A 27,245-nucleotide genomic window follows, 5' to 3' on the forward strand; every position below is an offset into this window, starting at 1 on the left:
CAATGTCACTACTATACTATTAAAGGCAAATTGAACATTAATCCTTTATATTAAGAAGTAAAAAAAAAAGGTACTAGAGGATGTTTGGTGGGGAATGTCGTGTCTAAATGTAGCATTACATTTTTTTAATGAATAAACATTACATTCCTAAGTCTTCACTTCACACTGACCTAATGTTAACTAAGATGTTATCTTTGGAGGAAAGCCCTCCTTTAATCATTACATTCATAAGATTTATCTACTACATGAAGTCTCTGATGTCGGGTAAGTCCTGTACTTTGGCAAAAAGCCTTCCCACATTTATTACATTCATAAAGTTTCTCTCCAGTATGAATTCTATGATGGGAAACAAGGGATGAATTGCACTTGAAGGCTTTTCCACATTCATTACATTTATAAGGTTTCTTTCCAGTATGAATTCTAAAATGTGGAGTCAGTTGTGAACATTGTCAGAAAGCCGTCCCCCATTCATGGCATACATAAGGTTTCTCTCCTGTATGAATTCTATAATGCACAGTAAGTTCTGCTTTCTGGTAGAAAGCCTTCCCACATTCACTGCATTTACAAGGTTTCTCTCCAGTGTGGATTTTCTGGTGGGGAGTAAGGATAGCACTGTGGTGAAAAGTCATACCACATTCAAGACATTTGAAAGGTTTCTCACTAGTATGAATTCTATGATGTTGGGTAAGCTCTGTACTCTGAAAAAAGGCCTTACCACATTCATTACATTCATAAGCTTTTTCTCCAGTATGAATTCTCTGATGATAAGTAAGCTGTGATCTCCGGCAGAAGGCTCTCCCACATTCATCACATTTAAAAGGTTTCTCTCTTGTATGAATATTCTGATGTCATGTAAGCTCTGAGTTCTGGTGGAAGGCCCTTCCATACTCATTACACACATAGGGTTTCTCTCCTGTGTGAATTTTCTGATGTCATGTAAGCTCTGAGTTCTGATGGAAGGCCCTTCCATACTCATTACACACATAGGGTTTCTCTCCTGTATGAATTTTCTGATGTCATGTAAGCTATGAGTTCTGGTGGAAGGCCCTTCCATACTCATTACACACATAGGGTTTCTCTCCTGTATGAATTTTCTGATGTCATGTAAGCTCTGAGTTCTGGTGGAAGGCCCTTCCATACTCATTACACACATAGGGTTTCTCTCCTGTATGAATTCTGTGGTGTACAGTAAGTTCTGCTCTCTGACAGAAGGCCTTCCCACATTCACTGCATTCATAAGTTTTCTCTCCAGTATGGATTTTTTGATGGCGAGTAAGCCCAGTACTCAGGTGAAAAGTGATACCACATTCATGACATTCAAAAGGTTTCTCACTAGTATGAATTCTATGATGTTGGGTAAGTTCAGTGCTTTGACAGAAGGCCTTGCCACATTCATTACACTCATAAGGTTTTTCTCCAGTATGAATTCTCTGATGGTAAGTAAGCTGTGATCTCTGGTGGAAGGTTTTCTCACATTCATCACATTCAAAAGGTTTTTCTCCTGTATGAATTTTCTGATGTTCAATAAGCTGTGAGTTTTGATGGAATGCCTTTCCACAACCATTACAGTCATAAGGTTTCTCTCCAGTATGAATTCTCCAATGTTGAATAAGCTGTGTCCTTTTACCAAAGACTTTTCCACATTCAATACATCCATAAGGTTTTTCTCCATTATGAGCTTGAAGATGAGAAGCAAGGGATGAACTATAATTCAAAGTCTTCCCACATTCATTACATTCATAAAGTTTTTCTCCATTATGAATCCTCAGATATTGAATAACATGTGAATTCTGGTTGAAAATCTTCCTGCATTCATTGGAATCATATTTTTCTATAGTATGAATTTTTTGAGGTCGAGTAAGTTTGGTGTTCTGGTGAAAGACATTCTACCTTCATTGTACTCATGAAGTTTTTCTCCAGTGTGAATTTTCTTTTTGGGAGAATATAGATTACATGCATAGAGTTTCCCTCTAGTGTGAATTTTCTGATGGTAAGTGAGGTGCATACTCTGTTGGAAAGTTTTCCCACATTCTCTGCATTTATAAAGTTTTTCTCCAGTAAGAATTTTGAAATATTGATGAAGTTTTTTTTTTCTTATAGACTTTCCCAAATTCAATATATGTGTAAGGTTTCTGTATAGTATGAATTCTCTGTTGTTGAGGAAGTTGTTTTTTCCATAATGTGGCTTTCCCACATTCATGATGTTTCTTTCCAGTATGCATTTTGTGATATTCAATAAGATCAAAACGATAACTGAAATACTTTTTTCTTATGTTATACTTAGAAAATAACATCTTTGAGCAAATTTCATTATATTTTCTTAGATCAGAATAAAGTCTAAATCCCTTTCTATGTGCATCACATTTGGGAAGATACTTTCCTAGGAGGACTCTCTGTTGTGGAAAAAGAATTGACCTTACAGCAAAGATTTGATCATATTTATTATTTTCATGGCTTCTCAATTTACTGTGTGGTTTCCTTTGAATTATCTTTCCTTGATGACTATTCTCCTCATCACTCTTCTCCCTCTCTAACTTGGTTTCACATTCCCAAGATTCTCCTAAATTAAGGACATAAGGACATGATTCTTCCACAAGAATGCCCAGTTTTGGAATGGGCTTCTTATTTATAGGTCTGATCTTCCAACCTGAAAGAAAGAAGAAATATCAATTTCCTGTAATAAACTTGGTTCCATGCCTAGTCTCCTAATTTTCTTTACAGTCAAAGAAAGACAAAGTTTATTAAACATCCACCACATTGGGTAGACTCTTATTAGACACACTTTTAGACACAAATCTGAACATTTGTGACACTTGTACTGAGCAGGTAAATAGAATCTGAGTCCTAGTCTCTTAATCTTAAGAGGGAAAAAAATCAAAATAGCCTACATTCCTTCTGCTGCCTTTTATCACATTCATAAAGAAAAATAACTCTCAAATTTCAAAAGATTGTAATTAGACAAATAATATAATCTTACTTTTGTAGGCTTATTGTAAGGAAAGTGTTCTATAAACTTCAAAATGTTGCATAAGTGTAAATTAGAATTACAATCATTACAGCTTATAAAATACTTCACCTTGAAGCTACAGCTTTGCAAATGAGAGTGATGTTTACAGTAACGTACCCAAAGTCACACTGTTAATAAGTTTCAGATTTGGAACTCAAACCAAGTTCCACTGATTCCAAATCCAAAGTGCATTGCACTACATAATAATGCTTCTCTAGGTTTCTATCTCAATGGTAATTTTTTTTACTACACCATATTACCTACTCATAAGGGGACAAAGCTGTTCTCAGCCAGAAACATTAAATCTATAGATGGATGACCAACAATTAATAATGATACAGATCATAATGACGATCAAGGCAGAGCTAAGATGGTGGAATAGGAGGATAAAAATACAGGGAGATCCCCCCACAAAATCCTCCTCCCACTAGATCTCAAAAATGCACCACCCCAAATTTTTGTGGGAAAATCTAAGGAAAAGTCAGTGTCATTTTTCCACCTGAGGTCAACATAGACAGAGAGGTCTGTATTCACTAGTGATTAAGTCTGGTCAGGAGTATGACCTCTCATAGCATTCCAGCTCAAGGAAGAAGCTATGAAGTAAGGGTTCTTCGTTGGATATCTCTCAATACCCAGTCCCAGGTCAGAGATCCAGGCAGACAAAGGAAGAAATCTATGGCCAGGGGTAGAATTCCACAATAGAGAGGTTTCTAGGATGTGTGCCAAGCAAGAAGAAAATTAAGAAGTAAATGGAAATAGTGTGACTCAGACTGTAGGAGCAGAGGAGAATCTCAGTTCCAGTTTCTAGACCTTATTGAATCCTGCAGAGAAATAAGGAATCTTAGATGAAAGGGAAGATTAAAATTTTGTCACTACAAAGCCGTAGAGCTTTCCATTTGGCTGATGGGGACTGAGTCAAGGAGCAGTCCAAACACAATTCAAGAACCCATTGAGCTCAGAATAATACAGGTATGATCAAGCTTGTTCTGAATTGGACCACTTTGGGAACATTACAAGTCTGCATATGCTTAATCTAGGCTGATTCTGAGAGCCTACTATAACACAACACTCGATATCCCAAGGAAGTGACAAAAGTACCAGTTTAGACTTTCCCTACAGAAGGGCCAATAACCTGGCTGTAACATAAATGATGAACTCAGGAAGTAAGTTAAAAGAATGAATAAACAAAAAAATAATCCCACCATAAAAAGCTATTATGCTGACAGGGACATTTAAAACACAAACCCAAAAGAATATAACTCCAATATCTATAAAATAAGCCTTAAGGTAGAAGCTCAAATAGAATTCCTGGAAGATATAAAGCAAGAGTTGAAAGGATTATTTTTTTTTTACAAGCAAAATCAGAATGTTAAATAGAAAAATGAAAATGGGAACAAACTGTAAATTGAAACAATCTTCCAGTTCCCTACTGGGGAAACCTCTCAAATGAAAACCCCCATGAAAATTATAACGAAAATATGGGGCTTCCAGTTCAAATAAAATTACCAGAAGCAGTCAGAAAGAATTTAAATACTAAGAAGCTACAGTAAGAATCATACAGGATTTAGCAGCCATCACAGTAAAGAGCAGAGCTTGAGATATGCTATTTCAGAAGACAGAGGACATGGGAATATAGCCAAAATATAGCTTACCCAGAAAAATTAAGTACAATACTACAGGTGTGAAATGGATCTTTAATGAAATAGAGGACTTCCAAGTTTGTTGTTGTCCTTTGTTTTTGAAGAGGAACAAAAATGACATCACTCTGTTAGGGTCAAATTATAGTATGTCCAACTATGACTGATCAGACCAATATGAAAGACTCATTGATACTCAGTGGTACAGGGCCAAGCAAAAATCCCTATGGTACTACCTTAGATCATCTATCAAATGGAAATCAACCCATGAATAATGACACTTTGGATTTATCCAGTCAACCACATTTGAATCCATCTATGTGCATGGTACCTCTCCATGTATTTCCAGAAGATCAGCATCAGAGACTTTATCAAGTGCTTGCCTAAAATCTAAGTCAATTATATCTACAACATCCCCCAAATTACTAATCTAGTATCCCTGACTAAAAACCACAGTGTTTAGTTGGGCATGATGCATTCTTCCTGAAAAAAAAAAAAGATGTATTGTGTCAAGATATTAGAAGACACCCTATTTTCCAGAGCTCAGATCCAGCGAGCAAGCTGTGCCCTGAGCTTGGCATGACAACAATCCTTTGTACTCACTCTCTTGATGATCATATCGATATTTCGGAGGTAGCCCAGGATGCAATGGGATACCCTGGCTTTTTCATTTTGAAGCTAAGGTCCTTAACAGGTCTCCATTTGATTGAGACAAAACACATTGAGCTATGAAGGCTGATCTTTAAGAGAAAAGGAGAAAAGAAAAGTTTCAGAGATTAAAAATTTAGATTCCCTTTGGGCAGAGCACCTGCAGGTAATGGTGTAATACTCTAAGACAGAGAAGGAAGGGAGGGAAGCGAGAGAGAAGGAAGAGAGAGGAAGGAAGGAAGGAAGGAAGGAAGGAAGGAAGGAAGGAAGGAAGGAAGGAAGGAAGGAAGGAAGGAAGGAAGGAAGGAAGGAAGGAAGGAAGGGAGGAAGGAAGGAAGGATTGCCCAACTGGTCAGTTCCAGTTTGGTCCCCAGTGGGCATCTTCTTTTCTGCTCAGAGAAGTTACTGTTTGGCTTTCCTTCTTGAAAAGGACCAAGACTTCAGGAAGGTGAAACCAAAGGGAATGTAAATTTTTAGTTACTGATTTTTTTCCCTTCTTTTCTCTTAAAGACCAGCATTAACCCCAATCACTCTGGCTCTCAAATATTGGCAAATAATAGGCCTCAGGTCAGGCCCAGCTTGGTCATTGTTTGGGCCCAGATGGGCTCAGAATAATGTCAATAGCAATTATTTCTGTTTTGGCCAGAAACTATGAGGGTCTTCCCCTCCCAGATTGATTTTTTTTTTTAAAAAGGGGTCATTCTTTGCTTCCTTTCTTATTAAGCCTTCACTGCTGAAAGGGCTTTGGCTCAGTCAAACCGAGAAATGTTAAGGACCTTAATTTGAAAATGAAAAGGCCAAGGTCTTCCATTGCATCCTGAACCACCTCCAGTTATCCTGATCTATATCTGACCACTGGTGAAAGTAAGTTGTGACTTTGCAAGGCTCTCCCTCACTTAAAACCAATTCACTTGCATGTCACGGCATCACCTTCCTGGTGATTCTCTTGGAGCACAAGGACGAAGAGAAGCATCCGTCTGCCAGATCTCCAGTCCCTATCCCCCATCTCTGCCTCAGTTTCCAGGCCTACCTGGTGGTGTAGACCACAGCTGAATGAATCAATCAATCCATTTCTCACCGAGGCTGATGGTTGCGCACAGTTCCCTTTTCTATACAGCATCATAGATTAATTTTTGTCCAAGGGCTGAGGGGAAGGAATTTGTTGCCAAGGTGACAGTACACCCCCCCCCCCCTTCTTCCCCCTAACCCCTTTCATCCCCACCCTCTGGAAGACCCGAGGTTGGAGGAGGGGGAACAGCAGGAGCTTTCGCTCTTGGAGATAATGGCCAATTAACGGCACTACTCTAGGCGACCCCTGCCCGGTGTCTGTGTTTACAGCTGATGTTTTATCTCTTCCAAGGATACGTATTATCGGTGGTCCTCCCGTTGTTTCTGGTTACATTCGATATATCCCTCAATGGTACTTTCTTCCCACTAAGTTTGTATTCGTGTCCACTGTGGCTATCTTCTGTTGGACGAGGGAAGAGGGAGGGTAGAGACACTGGAGCCAGGATTAATCCTCCCTCTCTCCCTCCCTTTCTTTTTCCTCTCCCTCCTTCCCTTCCTTCCTTCCTTCCTTCCTTCCTTCCTTCCTTCCTTCCTTCCTTCCTTCCTTCCTTCCTTCCTTCCTTCCTTCCTTCCTTTCCTTTCCTTTCCTTCCTTCCTTTCCTTTCCTTCCTTCCTTTCCTTCCTTCCTTCCTTCCTTCCTTCCTTCCTTCCTTCCTTCCTTCCTTCCTTCCTTCCTTCCTTCCTTCCTTCTCTCCTTCCTTCCCTCCTTTCTTTCATCCTCACTTTCCCTCCTTCCCTCTCTTCCTCCCTTTTTTCCTTCCTTGTCACTTGGGAGACATTAAAAATTGCAGAGAGCCAGGAAAAATTTCTTGAAGCAGGTGCAGTTGAAGTGAGTCTTAAAGCCTTCTGGAAGAATGAGGTGAGTGGGGAGAACACAACTGTGCAAAGATACCATACCAGTGGGAGATGGAAAGCCCATCAACTTGGCAGTAGCTCGGAAAGGACAAGTACTCATGTAACCAGTCTCCAAAGGTAGTTTTCATAGAAAACAGAAGATTTTATGCTCTCTCCTAAGGGCAAAGGAAACTACTGCTGTTTCTGCTGAAGATGAGACTTACCAAAATTCCTAGGATGCAATTAAAGCAATGCTCAAGGGGAAAAATCATAACTTCACAAACATACTTTAACAAAATAGAAAAACGAAGAATATTAATGCATTTTCAAGATAGAAAGCCAGCAAATGACCTAAATGAAGAACAAAAAATGAGATTAAAAATTTGAGGTGAAATAAATAAATTTGAAAGAAAAAATAGAAATGATAAATACTTCTTTGAAAAAAATCTTTAGCTATTCTGATTAAAAAGAAAAAAAGGCAGAAAATTAAATCAATAAAATAGCAAATGAGCAAGATGACATCACAGCAAACCCGGAAGAAATAAAAAGAATAATCAGAATATAATGTGCAGCTATATGGAATAAGAAAATGAGCACATGAAAGAAACAGAGGAATATCTTCAAAAATATTAAATACCAAAACTATCAGCTGGCCAGATAAAGATCTTGAATAACCTGATCTCTGAGAAGGAAATTAATCTATCTGGAAAAGAACTACTGAGGTGGAGTGGGATGGTGGGGAGGACCAGATAAAGTCACAGAATTCTATCAGACTTTTCAAGGTTAGAACCATTGTTGTTCAATTGTTTCAGTCATGTCTGACTCTTCATGATTCTATTTGGGGTTTTCTGGGCAAAGATACTGGAGTGGTTTGCCATTGTCTTCTCCAGCTCATTTTATAGATGAGGTAACTGAAACAAACAGGGTTAAGTGACTTACCCAAGGTCATATATAGCTAGTACGTGTCTGAACTGGATTTAACTCAGGTCCTCTATACACTTTGACAAATATCTCAAAAATTTAGAAAGAACTCTACCAGAATCCTTTTATGAGATTCCTTTTCCATGGGTATTTTATTAGCCTTTGATGACAATGTCCAGGTCATTTACCACTAAGTATAAAATATGGACTTTACCCTGGTATGGAAACAACAGGAATGAGACCTCTGGGATCAATGTCTTAGGCACTGTAGTTTCTGCCCAAACCTTAGATAGTACAGGTCAAACCAAGTGGTATGGCTTTAATGATTTAATGTACATGGATAGATTTTATTAATCTCTTTTGTTGGTATCTCACTCATGTATATCCCCCCCATATTCCATGCCAGAGATACATTCATTATTAGAAAGAAAAATAATATTTTTTAAATGAAGATTAACAAAAATAATTAAAACATTATTTTAAAAGTCTGACTTTTTTGGTAATGTTACACACCAATGGACCTATACCTTTTCAAAATAGCAGGTGGAAGGGTGACTTCTCATATCCCTTTTTTGGGGAAAAGGGTCATTAAAACTGATACAAATTTCCTTTTGACAGCCCAGCAATATCCCATTATATTTATGGAGAACTTTTTAAAAGTCATTCACCAATGAGCATCTATTTTCCTTGGAATGCTTTGCCACCATAAAAGAAATAGGTATTTCCACTCAAGCAAAGTGTTCCTTCAGTTATAACATTCATACAGTTTATATCTAGCGCAATTTTTCTGCTGTGGCTTGAGATGAGTGCTTTAGTCAAATGTTTTGTCACATCCGTTACATTTATAACTTTTATATCCAGCCAGAATTCTGTGATTTTAGTAAGTATGGATTTCCTACGAAATGCCTTCCCACATTCATTACATTGATGAGGTTTTTCTCCAGTAAGAATTTATGGATTCTAGAGAGCTGCCTTCACTGGTCGGGGATTTTCTTATCATCGTCATGGTTCTTTCATATTTGAATTTCCTCATGTTAATTCAGTGTATTTCTCTTGCAAAAAGATCTTCTTAGATTTTTAAAAATAAAATATTATTGCATATATACCCCCCCTCCAAATGTTTCTAAATCTGTATTCTGAGGTATTAGGTCATGTTTCATGAGTCCTTTGGAATTGTGGTTGATCATTCATTGATCAGACTTCTTAACTCTTTCAGAGTTATTTTTACTTACAGCACTGTAGCTATTGAACAATTCGTTTTCTTCCGGTTCTGCTCATTTCATTCTTTATCAGTTTATATAATTATTTCTAGGACTCTCAGAAACCATCTTCTTTATCATATCTTAGAGTACAATAGTATGCTATCATATTCATATAAAATAACTTCTTCAACTATTCTTCAGATGATGAGCATCACCTCAGTTGCCTAGTCTTTGCCATGATAGAAAGAGCTGCTATCAATATTTTTGTATGAGTCCTCTTCATTTTTCCTGAATATAGATATGCGTATATAGATTAAGAACTAAGTAAAGTGGTAGGTACAATTTAATAAGTTTTAGGCATATATATATATGTATATGTATATGTATATGTATATATATGTATTTAGGTATAGGTATATAGTTTTAGGCAAATGCCTTCCCAGAATGGCTGGTGGACAGAGCAGGTGCCCCTCTGGACTCCTGGGTTGCCCTCTCTCCAGAGGGGCTCTTGGGGGCCTGGAGGAGCATGCAGCTGCCCCCGTGGTGAGCCCATTTCCTCTTCCCAGAGAAGCTAGTATATGGCTGAACCACCAGCAATGCATTACTATACCTGTTTTATCAAAGTTTCTCCGCATTTGTCATTTTCTTTTTTTTAATCAACTTCACAATTGTAATAGGTAGGAGTTGGTCCCTTCCTAGATTATTGACATGGATAAGTTTTGTCCACAATGTGAATTGTTTGGTGCTGAGAGAAAAGACTTTCCCACATTCATAACACTAGTTTTCTCTCCTGTACAGTTTTCTGAAGTTGAATTAGATAACTTTTCTTGCAGGTTTTCACAGATTCGTTACATTCATAAAGTTTCTCTTCTGTGTTAGTTCTCTGATGTTGAGTGAGATGACCTATGAAGGAAAGATATAATATTGCAAAGCTTCTCTCCAGGAGGGTATGCTATATTAACATAAGGTATAAATTGAAATTAAAGTATTCACCATATTTATAGTGAAAAATATATATTTTTTAAGCCCAATCTACTGGACTTCATTCACGATGAAGACACAATGGGTCATTTCCTATGTATATGTAATTTTTATTTTTTTGTTTTGTTTTGAGAAGCTCTCTGTTGTGAAGAAGAAAAAAAGGTAAGACTCCAAATCATCATTCTGATGTTTTTCATGTTCCTGGATTTTCACTTTGTTGTGAGATTAACTTTGAGTGCTTTCACTTGGTGAGAATATTCTCCTGTAATGGCTTTGCTGCCTTTCTAATCTGGTTTCACATTCCCAGGCTTCTGCCAACTTATAGATATGGAGATCATTTCCTATATATCTTTCCTATGTTATTTCTTTCACACACACACACACAAAATCTTCCAAGTGTATCTGGTGATCTGAATGAAATAATCACAAATAAAATGAACTACTTGATAAAGAAGGAACGGACGATTTTTTTTAAAGCAACAAAGGGCAAGAAATTAAGAAGGGGATGGTGGCCACTAAGGAATGGCTGAACTAATTGTGGTGTCTGAATGAGATACAATGCTGTTGCAGTATAAGTAATGATCAAAGACATTTCAAAGGAATCTTGGAAATATGAATTGATTTCTCAAGTTATCACAACCAGGAGAATGAATTCTACATGGGCAAATGTAAAAACAACTTTGAAAGATTTAAGAACACTGATCATAGTAATGACCAGTAACGTAACCAGAGGATCTATCTATTACCCAACCCCTTGCAGAGAGATGATGGACATTAGGTACAGAGACATACTTTTTGAACCCTGTCACTGTGAATTCCTGTCGTTTGACTATACTCTTTTACTGCAGGGGTTATTTATTCCTCTTTCTTTACACATTTTTTTTTTTTGGTATAGGCAACTTCAATAGAAGTAGCCATATAAAATGATGCAAAAAAGTGGGCCACTGTACCACTTAAAAATGCAGATGAGAGAATATGATTAAATGAAGAAAGGATCACAGACAAGGAGAGTTTTCATATTTAAATTTTCTTTTTTATTCTCTCTAGAAATTTTAAGAAATAATATTTCTCTAGCCTAAAAACATTTCCAGGCTTCTCCCTTAAGGACTTTTGGTACACACAGAAATCATCATCATTTTTTATGTTGCCAACAGAATCCAGGAAGAATATATAGAAAGACAAATTCTTTTAAAAATGTCTACTGATTGGAATTTATCTGCAAAAATCTACTAAAACTTAACTGCCAAGTCACACACAACTGTATAAACACAATTACAAAATACTTTTCAAACAAATATATAACTGAATGATTAATAATTAATAATAATGAATATTAATTATTCATGGCAATTATTGTATTGGCAGGAGCCAATATGACAAAAGTGACAATGTTGCCTAAGTTAATTTATTCATTATTTGTCATTGCAATCAAACTATCAAAGAATTACTATATAGAGCTAGAAAAATTAATGGCAAAATTTATCTGGAAGAACAAAAGTTCAAGGACATAAAGGGAATTTTTTTAGTAGGAAGGAAGGGGACCTGGTAGCACCAGATCTCAAACTAAAAGTTGCCATCATCAAACAATTTGGTACTGTTTAAAAAGTAAAGTGGTTGATCAGTGGAACAGATTAGGTACACAATATACACAGGCAGATGAGCACAGTAACTTAGCACTTCAAGAATCTGAAGGTCCCAGCTATTGGACCAAGAACTCATTATTTAATAAAAACTTGGAGAAATGGTCAACATCACAGAATATTCCAAAACAAGCTCTAAAAGTTACATCATTTAGATATAAAGGGTGACATCATAAAGAAAATAATTAGAGGAACATGGAAGACATTCTTTGCCAGATCTATGCATAGGAAAATTGATCAAAAAATGAGATAGAAAGGGTCACAAGATTCAAAACTGACAATTCTAATTACTTAAAAGTAAAAAAGCCTCCGTAGAGGCAAAGCCTATTTAGCCAAAATTAGAAGAGAAAGAGGAAATTGGGACAAAACTCTTTACAAATTTTTCTGATAAAGATCTAATTTCTAAGCTACATGCAGAATAAATTCAAATTGATAAGAATAAGAGAAAGCCCCCAAATGAAAAATGGTCAAGGGGTAGGAATAGACAATTATAAGAGGAAGAAATTCAAGTTATCAGTAACCATGCAAAAAAATGCCTCAAAACACTAATAATTAGAGAAAAACAAATAAAAGTACTCCAAGATTCAATCTTATATCCATCAGATCAGCAAATTTGACCAAAAAATTGAAAATGACAAATCCTGCAGTGACTCTGGGAAAACAGGTACATTAATGCACTGTTGAAAGAATTGTAAACTGGCTCAGTCATTTTGGGAAGCATTTTGGAACTATGCTGTAAAAACTATTAAATTGTGCATACATATTACCTCAAATAATATTGTTACTAAGTCTATATCCCAAAGAGATCACACATGCATATACACATACATACATGCACACATACCTAAGTACACAAATACATGCATGTATATACATGCAAACAGATTTATAGCAGTTCTTTTTGTGGGAGACAAGTATTGAGGAACAGATGAATAAGCTATGGTACATGTATATCATGGAATATTAATATGTAGTATCTCTATTTCTCACTCTATTTCTCTCTTTCTGTGTCTCTGTTTCTCTATGCATACATATATGCTATGTCTGATGGCACAGTTGGTAGAGTGCCAGGCTTGAATTGTAGGACTGGAATTTAAATCTGGCCTCAGATACTCACTCACTAGTATTGTAACCCTGGACACATTATGTAAGCCAATCTGCCTCAGTTTCTTCATCTGTAAAATGAGCTGGAAAAAGAAACAGCAAACCATTCCAGTATCTTTGCTAAGAAAATCCCAAACACACCACAAATAGTTGGACTAACTGAACAACAGAATGTGTACACACACAAACACACACAAATTTTGAGGAGCTCCACTGATTCCTTCAGTAGAGTGGACCTGGGGAAATGAGAGGAATGTGAATCCAAAATGTGTCTTGTCTTTAATCAAGGTTTATATTTCTACCATTAACAAATGAAAAGTTCTTTTTTTGGCATTTAAACTTTATGCCATTTGGCCCATTCCTACTCTTCCTGTCTTGATATAAATGACTTCCTTCTCTTCCCCTCCCCCCAGATCCACTCTGCAGTTCCCCCTAGCTGGCCCCACACAACATTCCGGCTCCTTTTTCTATGCCTTGGCACTGGTTGGTGCACATTCCATGGCTATTCAACCCCTTCTTTTCCACTTCTTAGAATCCCTGACTTCCTTCCGGACTCCATTCACAGGATGCGTTGGGCAGCAGTCTTTTCCCAGTTCCCCCAGCTGCTGATGCCTTCCCTGTCAAGGTTGCCCTCCATCTACTCTTTAGGCAGCTAATTTATTTTTTTAATTTAATTTAACTTTATTCTGTTTGCAGTTCTGAATTTCCTCCCTCCCTTCTCCTCTTCTGCCAGTCAGTGAGAAGGCAAGAAAACAAAGTCCATTACAAATGTGTATAATTGTGTAAAGCAAAGCATTCCCACACTAGTCATGTCCAAGGAAAAAGAAAGAAGAAAATCTGTACTGTCACGGGAGGTGAGTGGCTTGTTTCTTCATGAATCCTTGGTAATTGTGGCAGGTCACTCTGTTGATCAGAATTCCTACATCTTTCAAAGATAATGATTATCTTCACAATTTTGTTATTATACAACATGTTCTCCTGCTCACTTTGCTTTGTATCCATTCATACAAGCTTTCCCAGGTTAGTTTGGAAACCATACCCTTCATCATTCCTTACAGCACAGTAGTATCCATCCCACCATATCCACAGACCACCTTCTTTCAGCCTTTCCCCAATGGATGTCCATGAAACAGACCCCGTTGATGAGATGCAATGTGTGGTGTTGAATTGATCTGGGAATCACCCCATCTGCATGTGCCTAAAACTGACCCACCCTACCCTTTCCTCAGTTTTCAATTCTTTGACAACAGTGTATCTGTTTATACACACACTGTTCCCCTTCTATAATGTAAGCTCCTTGGCAGCCAAGTCTGGCTTTGCCTTTCTCTAAGGATGGGCAGCCAGATGGACTTTAGTGCTGGACTGGGGTCAGGAAAGAGTGAATTTAAATTTGTAGCTCAGATACTAGTTGAGTCATCAAATTTAGTAGGCCTTAGTTTCATCAACTGTCAAATGGGGAGAATACCTTACAATGCTGGGAGGAATAAATGAGAGAAATCATGAAAATATTTACCATCCTTAAAATGATATAAAGGCTAGGATTTAACACTTGGCCACTTCCTGCCTTTCTAGACTTCTAATACTTTACTCTGGTCTATTCCATGTATGACACAGTAATGCTCTCAGCCTGTTTCCCTTGCTACAAATGACAACTTCATACATCTGTGAGAATCAAGTGATATAATGTGTGTAAAGTGCGTTCCAAATCTTAAAGCAGTATATAAGTGCTTGATGATATTGCACGTGTGGATGTGGACTCCCTGACGTTGGCTAAAGAGAATAGGATGGATGTGGAGTCTGTAGCAAGCAGGTGTCACTGTGAAACAGACCACAGGAAGGCATAGATGGGATGCAGTGTGGAGTGTTGAATCAATCTAAAAAACACCCATATACATGTGTCTAGAGCTGACCTACCCTACCCTCTCCTCAGTGCCCCTCATTTGGCTTAAGTGGTAAATATAAGCTGATGAGCCTAGGCAAGATATCTCCAACTCATCACCCCACCCCACCTATCTTCCTTAGGTTCGGGTCCCAGAATTACAGATTTGCAAGTCCCTTCTAGTTCAGCCCTCATCCCCACCTCCAAAACACTTGATATTAGCACAGAATAGTGGAGCTTGGAAAAATGCAGCCTCAGCACATACTCTTTAGGGTATAGGGCACTATATGGTTTCTGTAGCCAAGTCTGCCCTTTTGAAATCTCAGATCTGGGCTACATGCAGGACCTACTTTGTCCGTACTTCCCCATCTCTGTTCTGATTTCTCTGGTGAGCACCCAAAACTATCTTCTTCCTTTCTTCCTGTATGACCATTAATGAGTTTTGTGTTTTCAGGTCCATTTTTCCAGCCTGTGCTGACTAATCTCCCCTCTGTGTGCTCCCCTTGGAGTGCTTACCAGTTATACCTCCACTTTTACCAGCTACACTATCAGAGGGTCCCAGCAGAGGGCAGGAAAGGTCCCTCAGTGTATCACATTATCATCAGTACATTAGTCATCAGCATGATGAGATCCCTGATCCCTTCTCTGCCTCCAGTTCTGAGGTCAAATAATACTTATCCACCAGTAACATCTAGCCTCAGTGTAAAGCCGATTACCACTGTGAGACTATGGAATCATAGCCACCAAAAAGCATACTGACCCATTCAAGCAGTAAAGGGAGTAAAATCCTCACCCAGGTATCCCCTGCCCTTAAGCTACTACTGGATAGGTCTCATCTGCCTGGATTATTCTCACTTACTTGGACAGCTGTTTCTCTGGAGTTCTCCCTCAGGCATCCAAGGAACTTCATCTCTTGCTGCTAATGGATGATCACACCTGGCTTGAAATCTTCCAGGTCTGCTCATTGGACATAGATAAGTACCATGGATGGAGTATCATTCAAGCAGTCAAGGGTCCATAATGGGGACCTGGAAAAAGATACCTTAGGAAGACCCAGTGGGTGGTACAGAAAATGTGTTAAGGATGCTCTGCATTATTTTCCCATTCATGTCCAAAAGCCCACTCACGTCCAAAAGAGAAGTCATCATCTTTGTCTACCCCAAACTCCCCATTACTGTTGAGGGTACTACTGATCTCCTAGTGTCCTCAGCTCCAAACCCCCAACAATCACACCCCCTCATCTGTATTCATCCCACACCATCAATGTGTTGTCACACTTTTTTATTTCCATCTCCACTACATCTGCCTTTCTCCACTCGAATAGCCAGAACCCTGGTGCAGGCCCTCACCCCCTTCATCCTGGACAGCTGCAATAGCCTAGGGATTGGTTTCCTGCCTTAAGTCTAGTCCTACTATGATTGGTCTTCCATCCAAATGCTAAAGACTTTTTTCTAAAGCAAAGGTCTGACCAAGTCATTTCCTTATTTCAATAAACCTGCTTATAAAGTGACTGATTACCTATTAGCTTCAAATATGAAGTTTTCTGTCTAGAATTTAAAGCCTACCTTTCTAGGCTATTTACACTTCACCTGCCTCTATGATCCATCTATACTGGCCTACTTTCTGGTCCCTCCGCACACTTGCCTCATCTCCCAACACTGTCCCTTTTCATTGGCTGCCTCTCATGTTTAGAGCACTCCACCTTTAGCTTTTGTTGGTATCCTTCAAGTCTCCCCTAATCTTACCAGTCTTTCACCAATTTCTCCTGATGCCACCTCTCTTCCATCATGCCCCCCCACCCAGTGCTATCCTTTAGTGCCTGCTTCCTCATTTTTGCTACTTATATCTTACATATATGTCTTTGCCTCTTTGTCTCCCCTGCCCCACTAGACTATGTACACCTTGAGGGCACAGTGCATGTTTTTACTTTTCTTTGTACCTAAGACAGGTAGCACAGTACCTGACACATTGTGAATAAATGCTTGCTCACTTGAATGACTGATTATGAAGATTGAGGGAATGGTGTACAGAGGGCATTAGTCATCAGAAAGTGACTTTGCTCATTAAACCATTCCAGATAAGAGGTGGAAATCTGCCTGTTCTTCTGGGGAAATTTTCCCTTCAGTAAAGAGGGGATCAGAAAGCATGAATGAGTTTGAAAGCACTTATTCAACCCTTATTATGGTCCAAGTAGAATAAGACATTCTGGAAATAAGATTGAAAACAAAATGAAAGCTTTGGCCCCTATGGAACTGACTGATGAGAGGTTATAATACATAGGAGACAGCTGTGCCAAGGGAGGCTTGGAAAGGCATAGGGAAGGTGAGTAGAGTCCAGAGGGGACAGGGATGGATTGCACTGGTTCGATTATAGGGATATGACTGGAAGGAGAAAAGAGCAGAAAATAGCAAAAGAGTGGAGTAAAGTGAATTATGGTTGCTCTGAGCATAGATGTAATGGTTGACTGAGGCAACCTCCACTCAATAATGTGGCACTCCAGATTGGGTAATTCTGGAGATGAGAGGTTTAAGGCCTCAAGGTCTTAGCTTTTGGTCTAGGTGGGAAGACAAATCAGAAAATAAAAACAGTAAGAAGATGGGTCCAGATCCCAGGGCTCCAAGTCTTTGGTGATTCACCCTCCTCCTTAAATTCGTACACCACAAGAAGATACATTTCTCCAATACCTCTAAATTGCTGCATCTGTGTACCACTTGTCCTGCATCTTCTAATAGAAATATCAGTCCCAGGCATCCTCAATGACCCTTCATTTCAGATTTGGTGCCACTATTTCTATATTGATCCCAGGAGGCTTAAGGTACATGACCTTGGAGGTGGATGAAATTTGACTTGTTCAGGTACATGTTGGGCTTTCCTAGTAGTATGTGGCAGAGACAATGGCAGAGTAGTACATGGCAGTACTATTTGGCAGAGACAATACCAACAGAACTGGTAGTTTCCAGTTGTACAAGTAAATATGTTTCATGAGACATTTTGTAGAACAAAGACCTTGTCCCTTAACCACAGATGGATTCAGGATCTCAGGGCTCTGAATTCTAGCTCAATGCTGGAGATTCCTCCTAGAATCTTGAATGTGGAGGAATCTGCCATGACACAAAAGGAAAAAAAATTCATAGTTCTTTAACATCATATCCCTACATAGGTACTTCTGAGGAGGTCAGGTACACTCATGCCTCTTGGATGAAATCAACAGTGACATCCTTGAACTTCACCAATTTTTGCAATAAAAAATACATGAGTTTGTTTAGAGACCCTTCCACAGGTGTTCCTTCCAGGACATATGAATCTGGCAAGAAAGGAAGGGAGTACTATCATTGTGCTTCATAAGTTCCCAGTCAAATACTGAGTGGGTCTCCAACCTAAGGCGTTTTCAGGTTCTCACTTTGAGTGAGGCAATGCCCACTCAGTGAATAGGACTCTTTAAGAAGTGAGTCAATGAATGGCCCCTTTAATAAACAAACAAAAACCCCTCAGACTGGGAGGGTAAGACCCTCAGGGTTGCTGGCTAAAAGAGAAACAGTTACTATTTACATTACCTTGCTCAAGGTAAGAACCTGAAAAGACCTTAATTTTAAAGGGCCATGGTTTCCCCCTGCATTCTGGGCCATTTCCAGTCATTCTGATAGATATCTGGCCACTGGACCCAGATGGCTCTGAAGGAGAAAGTGAGGCTGGTGACCTGGCATAGTCATCCCTCACTCAAATCAAAGTCAATTGCAAATCATGTCATCATCTTCCTGATGTCAGGGTCCTCTTTGAGAACGAAGGACAAACCACAGCCTGTGAGTAGTCCAAAGTTCCTGAATGGAGACCCAGCCAGCCTGTTCTAATTGGGCAATTCAGCTCATCTGCTCCTCTTCTCCCTTCTCCTCCTCTCCCCTCTTCTCTCCTCCCCCGTTACTTGAGGGTGTTCTGCCCAAAGGAAGATACATTTTCATGACTGAAAGCTACCTAGCTACTTTGGGGCTTACTGGCTACATTTCTTTCTCAAAGACCAAGCCTTAAACCCATTTCACTCTGAATCTCATTGATTGGACAACAATAGGTCCCTGCCCAAACACCACTAAATGGTCACTTTTGGTGGCCTCCTGACTCTGAGAGGTGAGGTGGGAGAAGACAAATGATTTATCCTCTTCTAACTTTAATCCTTCAAAAACCTGAGAGTTGTTCCTGGGGACATGAACAACTCCCTCAACCAAACCAGAGAAACTTACTACATCTTAAGAAACCACCTTCAGGAATTGTTGTGGTTGGAAAAAAAATGATCATTTTGAGATCTTATCAGCAGATGAATAGGACTTCACCAGTGTCTTTCTACCCCACCTTTGCCCCCATCTTCAAGAAGGCTTTGTTGACTGAATGCATTTCCCACGTTGTCATTCAGAATGGCTTGGAAAGCAGGTGGACTGGGAAGAAGAGATCAAACTTTTATTAAGTGTCTGCTATTTTCCAGGCACTAGGCTATATCATGGGGCTACAAAGAAAGGCAAAAACAGTCCCATATCTCAAGGAGCTTACATTCTAAGCTGAGAGTGGAAAGGCACAATGTACGTAAATCAGATGCTGAAAAGAGGTAAGGGAAACAACGAGAACCAGGTATTGGTGAGAACAAGGTACTGACCCCGAAGTTCCTGGAGGTTAATATACTCACCTGTTGTCAGCCTCCGTAAAGCCTTCAGCTGCTCCAGAATAGTCTAGAGACAGGCAGATTCAAGTTCAGCAAAACTGATTTTCTTTCTAATGAAAAGAGGACAATGCTTCAAAAGTTTGATTATCCTCAGTGCTTGACATACAAAAAGCAAATAAAATAACATTTCATGAGAAAAGAGAAAAACATTACTCTCACTTCTAAAATAAGCAATTAGGTGAAAAAACTAATTTATTGAGTCACATCCAGAAGAAGCCTGAAATTACTATTGCTCAGTTATGCAAACATACCAGTAGGTCCCAAGTTTTCTCACTGATGGAAATGAGTTTACTTCTCTCTGCAGTAAGGTCATCAGTCCAGTGTCATGTACCACTCTCCCCCATCCCACCTCACCATCACTTAATCAGAAGTTTTAACCTTTGCATATATTGAGCGACAATAGCATCTTCAAAAGGCCTTTGGCAGTCTCTACTTCTTGACCTAAATATCCCCTCTAGGGAAAGGAGTCTCTTCTCCATGTTTAACCCTACCATTTGTGGCTCTGAATTCCAATCCCTAAAGATGATTTAAAAACAAGAAATCCAGACAACATTCATTAGGTTCTCCTTTTCTATCAATAAGCAAGTATTGATGACTTTCCTACCAAGAAACCTTTAAAAATCAAAAGTGTATCAGGTAATTATATACAACCTCTTTCTTCTTTGTTCACAACCAAAAAATGAACAGCAAAGTCACTTGCCCTAGCCTTGCCCTTATGGTCTGTCTTTTCAAGAAAACCTCAGGTGCCACAGTGGAACCCAGTCACCCCTCAAACCTGAACTTCCCTCAAAGATTGGCTCTAAGTGGAAGACCTTTTTGCATCCCCTAGTTGTTAGGGGATCTTGTCCTAAATTGAACAGGTTAAAGTGAAAATCTCATTGGATCACAGCTTGAAGTTTTTCACTTGTTTTTGAACTAGTAGGTGGACCATACTTCAACCCTTTCCTTCAGATTCATGAGATCCACTTGAAGATCCACTTACCTTGGAAATGGATTGGACCTTAGACTCATCCTTGCTGTCACCAGACTGTCTCTTCCCTCGACATTCCTCTTGCTCCTAACTTGCTTCTTTTTTGTCAGGTCCTAAATAGGTACTTGAATTGCTCTGTGACATCATAAGTGAAAATCCAAACAGATTTGTCTATATGTGGTGTCACATATTCCTAAAAGCCCTTTTAATTTTATCACAAGGCAATAAGTAAATGGCAACTTAAATCAAGGAGAGCTTGCACATCTTGCTTCAGGGAGTCATTTAACAAATAATCAGTATCTTGGAATTCTAATACATACTTTATTGTGAAGTGAATTCTCAACCAGGACCAATGTATCCCATTGTTGAGTGCTCCTTACCAAAACCTCCTTGTTCCCACATATAACCAGGTTTTCTGACTGATTTCTCTATGAGCAAAAATTAGAAATTTTGAAAGCTAGCTAGGGTGATTCTTGGAATTGTTGTTCATCCTTTTTTGAAGAGCACCAAAGACCTCACGTAATTTCTTGCCTTGCACATCAATTGGATTTGAATGAGAAATTCAAATGTAAGCATGTCATCAGCCTCACCTTCTCCTCTAGCATAATTCAAATCCAGTGGCAAGATTCAAGTTAAGATGACTGAAGGTAGATGACTATGGCTTTTCTAAATTAAGGTCTTTCCCAGTTGATATCAGGCATCTGACTGACTATAGGTTCCTTAAGCTAACCCTCAAAACCCACACAATTTGGTCTCCTCCATTTGTCCTTTTAGAAATGTGGAAATCTTACCAATCCTCGAATTATTGAATTATAGTGCCAGGTAATGTAATGATGAAGGGAGGAATAGAATTCAGAAAATATAACATCTCAATTGGATCAGAAATGGAGGGTTGGCGCCCCTGTATTTGAACATGAAAGAAATTCATATTAATGGCCTTTGCAGATTGATCTGAGCCCCCAAATCTCTCCTTAAATCACCCAACTTAACATCATTCTACACTCTCACCCCCAAACCTCTTCATTTCAAACTTCACCTTTAATTTATTACCTGACTGGAAGTCTTGTTCTTGATATTTTCTCCACAGCTGTATTTTAGAGTAAATTCCTAGTGGAATCTGGTATCCAACAACCTCACACTGGGACAAGTTTAGCTCCACCCTAATACAGTAACTGTAATTTTATAAATTCCTATTTTTGTTCATACCCTCTGGGCACCAACCATTGTATCTGAAAAAAGGACTTAAGTGATTTTGGTTCATTCAAAAAATGAGACAACAAATATGTTTTCCTATAAATTACACTTGTCTTCATGTAGTGGGATCAAAGGCACCATGCCATGCTTACTTATTTCAGGATATTCATCTAGTTTTTCTTGGTCTCACATAATATATTACTCAGACAGTGATGTTCCTGGGATTTGTAGATACAAGTACAAGAATAACTTGTTAATTACTTTTTGTATCAATGGCCAATGGTAAAAATGGTCCCTGCAGAAACTCACCCATCTGACTGGAGATCTCCCCTTCTGGGCATGGGAAGCAATCAAAGCAGCAGACAGCCTCCCCCTCCAAAGAGGTTTTCCTGAATCCAGGACCACAACTGTCACTGCATACTCTAGAGGCAACCTAGGAGAATAGCGGGAGATTGCAATACACCTCTTTAACAAAGAACACTGAGGTCTGGGGTACAAAAAGGAAGATTATTTTCTATGTAGCCCCTGCTTTCACTGAAAGTGGTGGAATAGATAGAATTCTTAGGTTAGAGTTAGGAAGACCCAAATTCAAACCCAGAATCACATATTTTCTGTTTGGGTCTGGGCAAGTCACTCAACCTCCCTCTGCCTCAGTTGACTAAGGTTTAAAATTGGAGTAATAGTAGTACTTGACTGAAAAAAAGTTGTTTGAAGAGTAAAATGAGACATTTATAAACCACCTGGCACACCTTAGGTGCTTAATACCTGCTTCTTCTTGTCCCTTCCTTTTATATACCTTTAAGAGGGAAGAGACTCCTTTGGAAAATGACAGTTTAACATTAGTTTGGGGAAGCTCTCCATTGTCATAAAAGACTAAAAAGGACTTTTTCTGAAAAACTGGTTAAGCAAGCTGTTTTCTTGCCAAGAAACTGCTTGGGAAGAGATTTTAACATCCTAAAAGAAGTGAGTGGTGGGAAACTTATTCTAGAACTTAGTGGTCACCAGTTGTAATTGACATGTGTTGGAGACTGCCTATGAGCTTTGAACATTGTTGAAGCATTTAAATGTGTATTAATGGTGTTTATTTTCCTGAGAATTAATTAGATAGCTAGTGACATTGATCTACATTTAAGTCTATGGTGGAGTAAGGATGGGGAGACTCAGAGAGAGAAAGAGAGAGAGAGAGAATGCACTTTTGAGGAATAGTTGTCTCTTGAATGGAAGATCAGAGTTAATCTTCTAATAAAATAAATTATTTACATTGATTTATTAGAAGATATCGTAACATACCATTTGATTGCCTTAAACGTGAGATGAGAATTAAATGTGGTAATGTTTCATCTGACAAATAGAGATTTGGTGTGATTGATGACTATTATATTTAAGAGTCATAATCCCTGAAACTTGGCTAATTACATCAGGGTTTATGAGATTTACACCTATTTCAAATGTAAAGGGATTGAAATATTAACCAGTTAAAATGTCTAGGCCCTAACTCAACACTTGCTACCACATGTGTTATTTTGACCAACTTCTGAATGCTAGGGATTTTAGTTTATAATGGTAAACTCATTGGATTGGACCTCACCTTTGCAATGCTCTGATTATGAATATAATGATTATCACCTAAATTGTTGGACAAAAAACTTCTCTATTGAATGATAAAAAATACATTTAATTTGTTTCCATTCTGTTTGAAAGGCCCTTAGCATTGAGATTCCAGAAGATGAAGTGATTGTTCAAAGGAGAGTAAAAGTTAATGTAAGACTTTTATTTTTGAAAAAAATAGCCTATTCTCTAACAAACAGAAATGCAGCCAATTTGAATATAAAATTCCAACCATTTGGGGGGCAAAGAAAAAGCAGGGAGTTGCTTGAGCTCTTTCCCAAATCCTTCGAAATGCATGTAGAAAAGAAAAAGCCTATAAAAAATTCTGGAGCTACAGAACTCACAGAATGATGGAGTGAAGCAAATCTGCAGGCCAAAACAGCCTGATAAGTTGACAAGAAGCATTTATCACACCGGACTGGGAGAGGGTCACAGTCCAACCTGGGCTAAGCAGTCACATGGTGGGGCAACTGAGCAGGCCTCTGGGGCCTGAATCACAGTCACCTGTGAGGTTTCCAGATTTACCAACCCCAAAACACTGAGGACAACTTGGAAAGTCAGTGAAAAAAGCATATTGGACCTGTGTGGGAGAGTAGCATGGTCCAGCCCCAGCCCCAGCCCCAGGATTGCAGAAAGAGCGGGGAGCCCATGGTGATGACAGCAGCAAAAATGGTGGCTGTTTCTGGAGTTCAAGGTCCACAGATGGTGGGGAGATTGAGCAACTGATTGGAAGAGAATAGCAGGGATCTCTTTGCAGGTGCTGAGGTGGGATTTTCTTACTTTGCCCTGCTTGGATCTAGGTCACAGTTCTGGGTGTAGGTCCTATGGTAAGAGGAGTGCTGGCATGGTGGAGCTCATAGCAGTGGTAGAGAGAGAATCCTCCATCCAGTTCCAAGGCAGAAAAGAGTGCTTGAGGTCACTTACAGATACAAGTAATATAGAGTAAATCAAACAGGGCAAGAATTGTTCCTGATTAGAAGCATAAAGTAAACATTTAAAATGTCTCTTACCTTTGAATAGGACCAGCCTCACATAATGGAATCCTCACAGATTTGAAATCTTGACCCAGTGGAGCCTCAGGGACAAACTGCCCCACCTTCACCAGAGTATCAGACCAGTCAGGAGAGAGCACATAGTTCATAATGGCGTGTTGAGCCTCTGGTTTTCTATTCTTATCCACAAACACCCAGTCACCAGCATTATTGTTAAATTGAGTATGCTTTAGGATAGAGTGCAGCTGAAAGGGAAGAGAAATCCTTACCATTGGGTGTTACCTGAGGGAAGTGGTCCCTTACATGAGGAATCTTGGGTCTGGTTTGTAGTCTAATGGAGTTTTGTAGCCTTATTTGAAGGTGGTATAAAATATAACTTTCTGCTGGGACACATAAAAATAAACTTCTGGAAGCCATAGTGTTACTTACATGCTGCATGTTAATAATTTTAGTTTTACCCTTGATTTCTCGCTATTTCTCATCCCAATTTATCCAATCTATTACCAAGGTCTTTTTGTAACTTTGAAACATCTATCAAATATGCCTCCCCTTCTCCAAGACTGCCACAGTCTCACAATCTGACACCTGGATTATTGCAATAGTCTACTAGTTGCTCTGTCACAAGCCTCAATTTATTCTAGCCAATCCCTCTGTTCAGCCATCAAAGTAATTTTTCTGAAGTGTAGTTTGGATCATGTCACTCCCATACTCAATAAGCTTTAGAAGCACTCTGTCATCTCCGGGATAAAGTACAAAATCTTCTATGTGGCATTCAAGGCACTTCAGATACTAGCCTGAAATACTCACTTAAGGTAGGGGGGTTCCTTACCTTTCCATTCTTTTTGTACTTTGCACCACCCCTTCTCACTTACTTGAACAAAGCAATGTCAGATTCCTTGCTGGTCTGTGAACAAGATGCTCCATTTCTTTGGTCCAGTTGACACTCCCTCTGGTTGTCCTTCTTTCCTGGAACTCTCTCTCTTTATTCCCATTCCTGACTTCTGTGGTTTCCTTCAAATCTAAAAGAAGCCTTTCCTAATCCATCTTCATTCCAATGACTTCCTTACATTATTTAGTTCTTATTTTTCCAGTATGCAGCTTATTTGTTTTCTTGCTGCCACCTCATTAGATTGTTAGCCCATTCCGGGGTAAAGATTTCACTATCCCTAGTGCTTAGTACAATGCCTAGCATGATAGGTGTTAACAGTTTCTAACCTGGGAATGATGAAACAGTGCAGGTAGAGAGAAGGTGCCAGTCACCAAGTAGTGGTTTAATTAATTCGTTTCACTATGAGGAACAGATTTGCAAATCAGTAAATCTCTGTATTAGAATTCCGCTTTGCTGAAGTGAAGACAGAGAGTAGATAAATCACAAGTGAGAAGGGAGGAAGCAAGTTGGATTACAAATAATCATTTCCCAGGGTTCATGATAAACCTACAGGTGGAGGACAATACAACAATTCTCTGATTGTTTCAAATTTTCATTGTTGTGACCACCACCCCAAGGCACAGAACCAGTGATGGGAACAAATTCTACAGTCATTGATTCACTTTATTTAACATATATAGACACAAGAATGCAGTAGTGAGAGTGTTGTCAAGGTCTGATTCATCATTTCAAGCTGCATTGTAAACCTGACTCCCAAGGGAGAAGAAACAATTCTGAAGAATCAAAATTATTGCTATATTTATTATACATACCATATCAATTAATATGGACATCAGAATTCCTTTCAATATGCACTTATTAAAGAATTTTTGACTGGCTCAATACACACTATCATTCCCCAGAGCAGGGCTTCACTTCACCATTCAAAAAAATTGAGGTGACCCATTCTGTCACTCATTTTTGTGACATTAACATCCATCTAAACAGGAAAATATGATCCTAGTTGAACTGGATCCACATCCAATTGAGACAACCACCAGTGCCAAGAGATAGGCTTGAGGGATACATATTTCCATGTATTTATGTGTTCTTCCTACAGTGTAGGATTGAGTTTGTAGAGCCAGATGAATGTTTCTTTTGGAGGAACTGGATGTAGGAGATATGAGGGAAACTAAAACTGACTATAATATTGAGCAGTGAGTGTATATATATATACATATATATATATGTATATATATATACACAGGTATATGCATACATACACATGCATATATATATATATGTATATAAAACCTCCTTAAGATTTCTACAGAATTTATTTCCCTCAGTGACTTCCTTTACTAATCTTTTTCTAATTCATTTTTGATACCTTAAATAATTTCTATTGTACAAATATCTAAAAAGTTACACCTTGACCTCTGGTTGAATCAACTAATCAACATTTATTAAGAACCTACTAAGTGAAATAACACTGTGCTAACTGCCCTGCTGGAAGCCCTTCAACAAGGGGCATCTCCCTAGCCATAGGCTGTTACGCTTTTGGACAGCTGCATTCGGATGCATGTTTGTCCCAACATCATAGACATACACACTTCCACTCTCTGTTTCTGTTTCTTCCTTCTTGGGAAAAATAATTGCTCTTCCACATGAAAGGCTTTCAGATTCATGAATAATGTTATCATGTCCTACTCCTTTGAATGCTCTCTTCATAAGGCTAAACTTTTCCGTCTCTTCCAAATGTTCATCATATGATAGAAGGAAAGAATTTCCTTTCTGTGGCCATCTTCCAACGTTCTCCAGATTAAATATCAAATGGCAGCTCTCGATATTCTTCTTAAATGAAGAACGTTGCATTCTTAAATGCAAAAACACAAGACCTCAGATATTGAAGTATCTCTTTCTTAGTTACATTCTCTGTGCCTGAACTAATTTTGTACAAGGTGCCTCTACCGTTCTTAAGTATTAC

At 38.8% G+C, this 27,245-nt stretch overlaps 1 protein-coding gene across 1 annotated transcript; it reads right to left on the reverse strand.

The window, feature by feature from the left end:
• On the reverse strand, nt 1–26,961 carry LOC140502136 (uncharacterized). The gene is given in 8 exon segments (XM_072606486.1): nt 1–908; nt 1,068–1,888; nt 1,891–2,095; nt 2,097–2,647; nt 19,591–19,633; nt 22,100–22,223; nt 24,409–24,635; nt 26,815–26,961. Coding segments are annotated over 8 exon segments (2,814 nt in total). The 3' UTR covers nt 1–212.
• Nucleotides 26,962–27,245: the final 284 nt, after the last annotated feature.

The sequence above is a fragment of the Notamacropus eugenii genome, chromosome 4 (genome assembly GCF_028372415.1).
Source record: "Notamacropus eugenii isolate mMacEug1 chromosome 4, mMacEug1.pri_v2, whole genome shotgun sequence".
NCBI lineage: Eukaryota > Metazoa > Chordata > Mammalia > Diprotodontia > Macropodidae > Notamacropus > Notamacropus eugenii.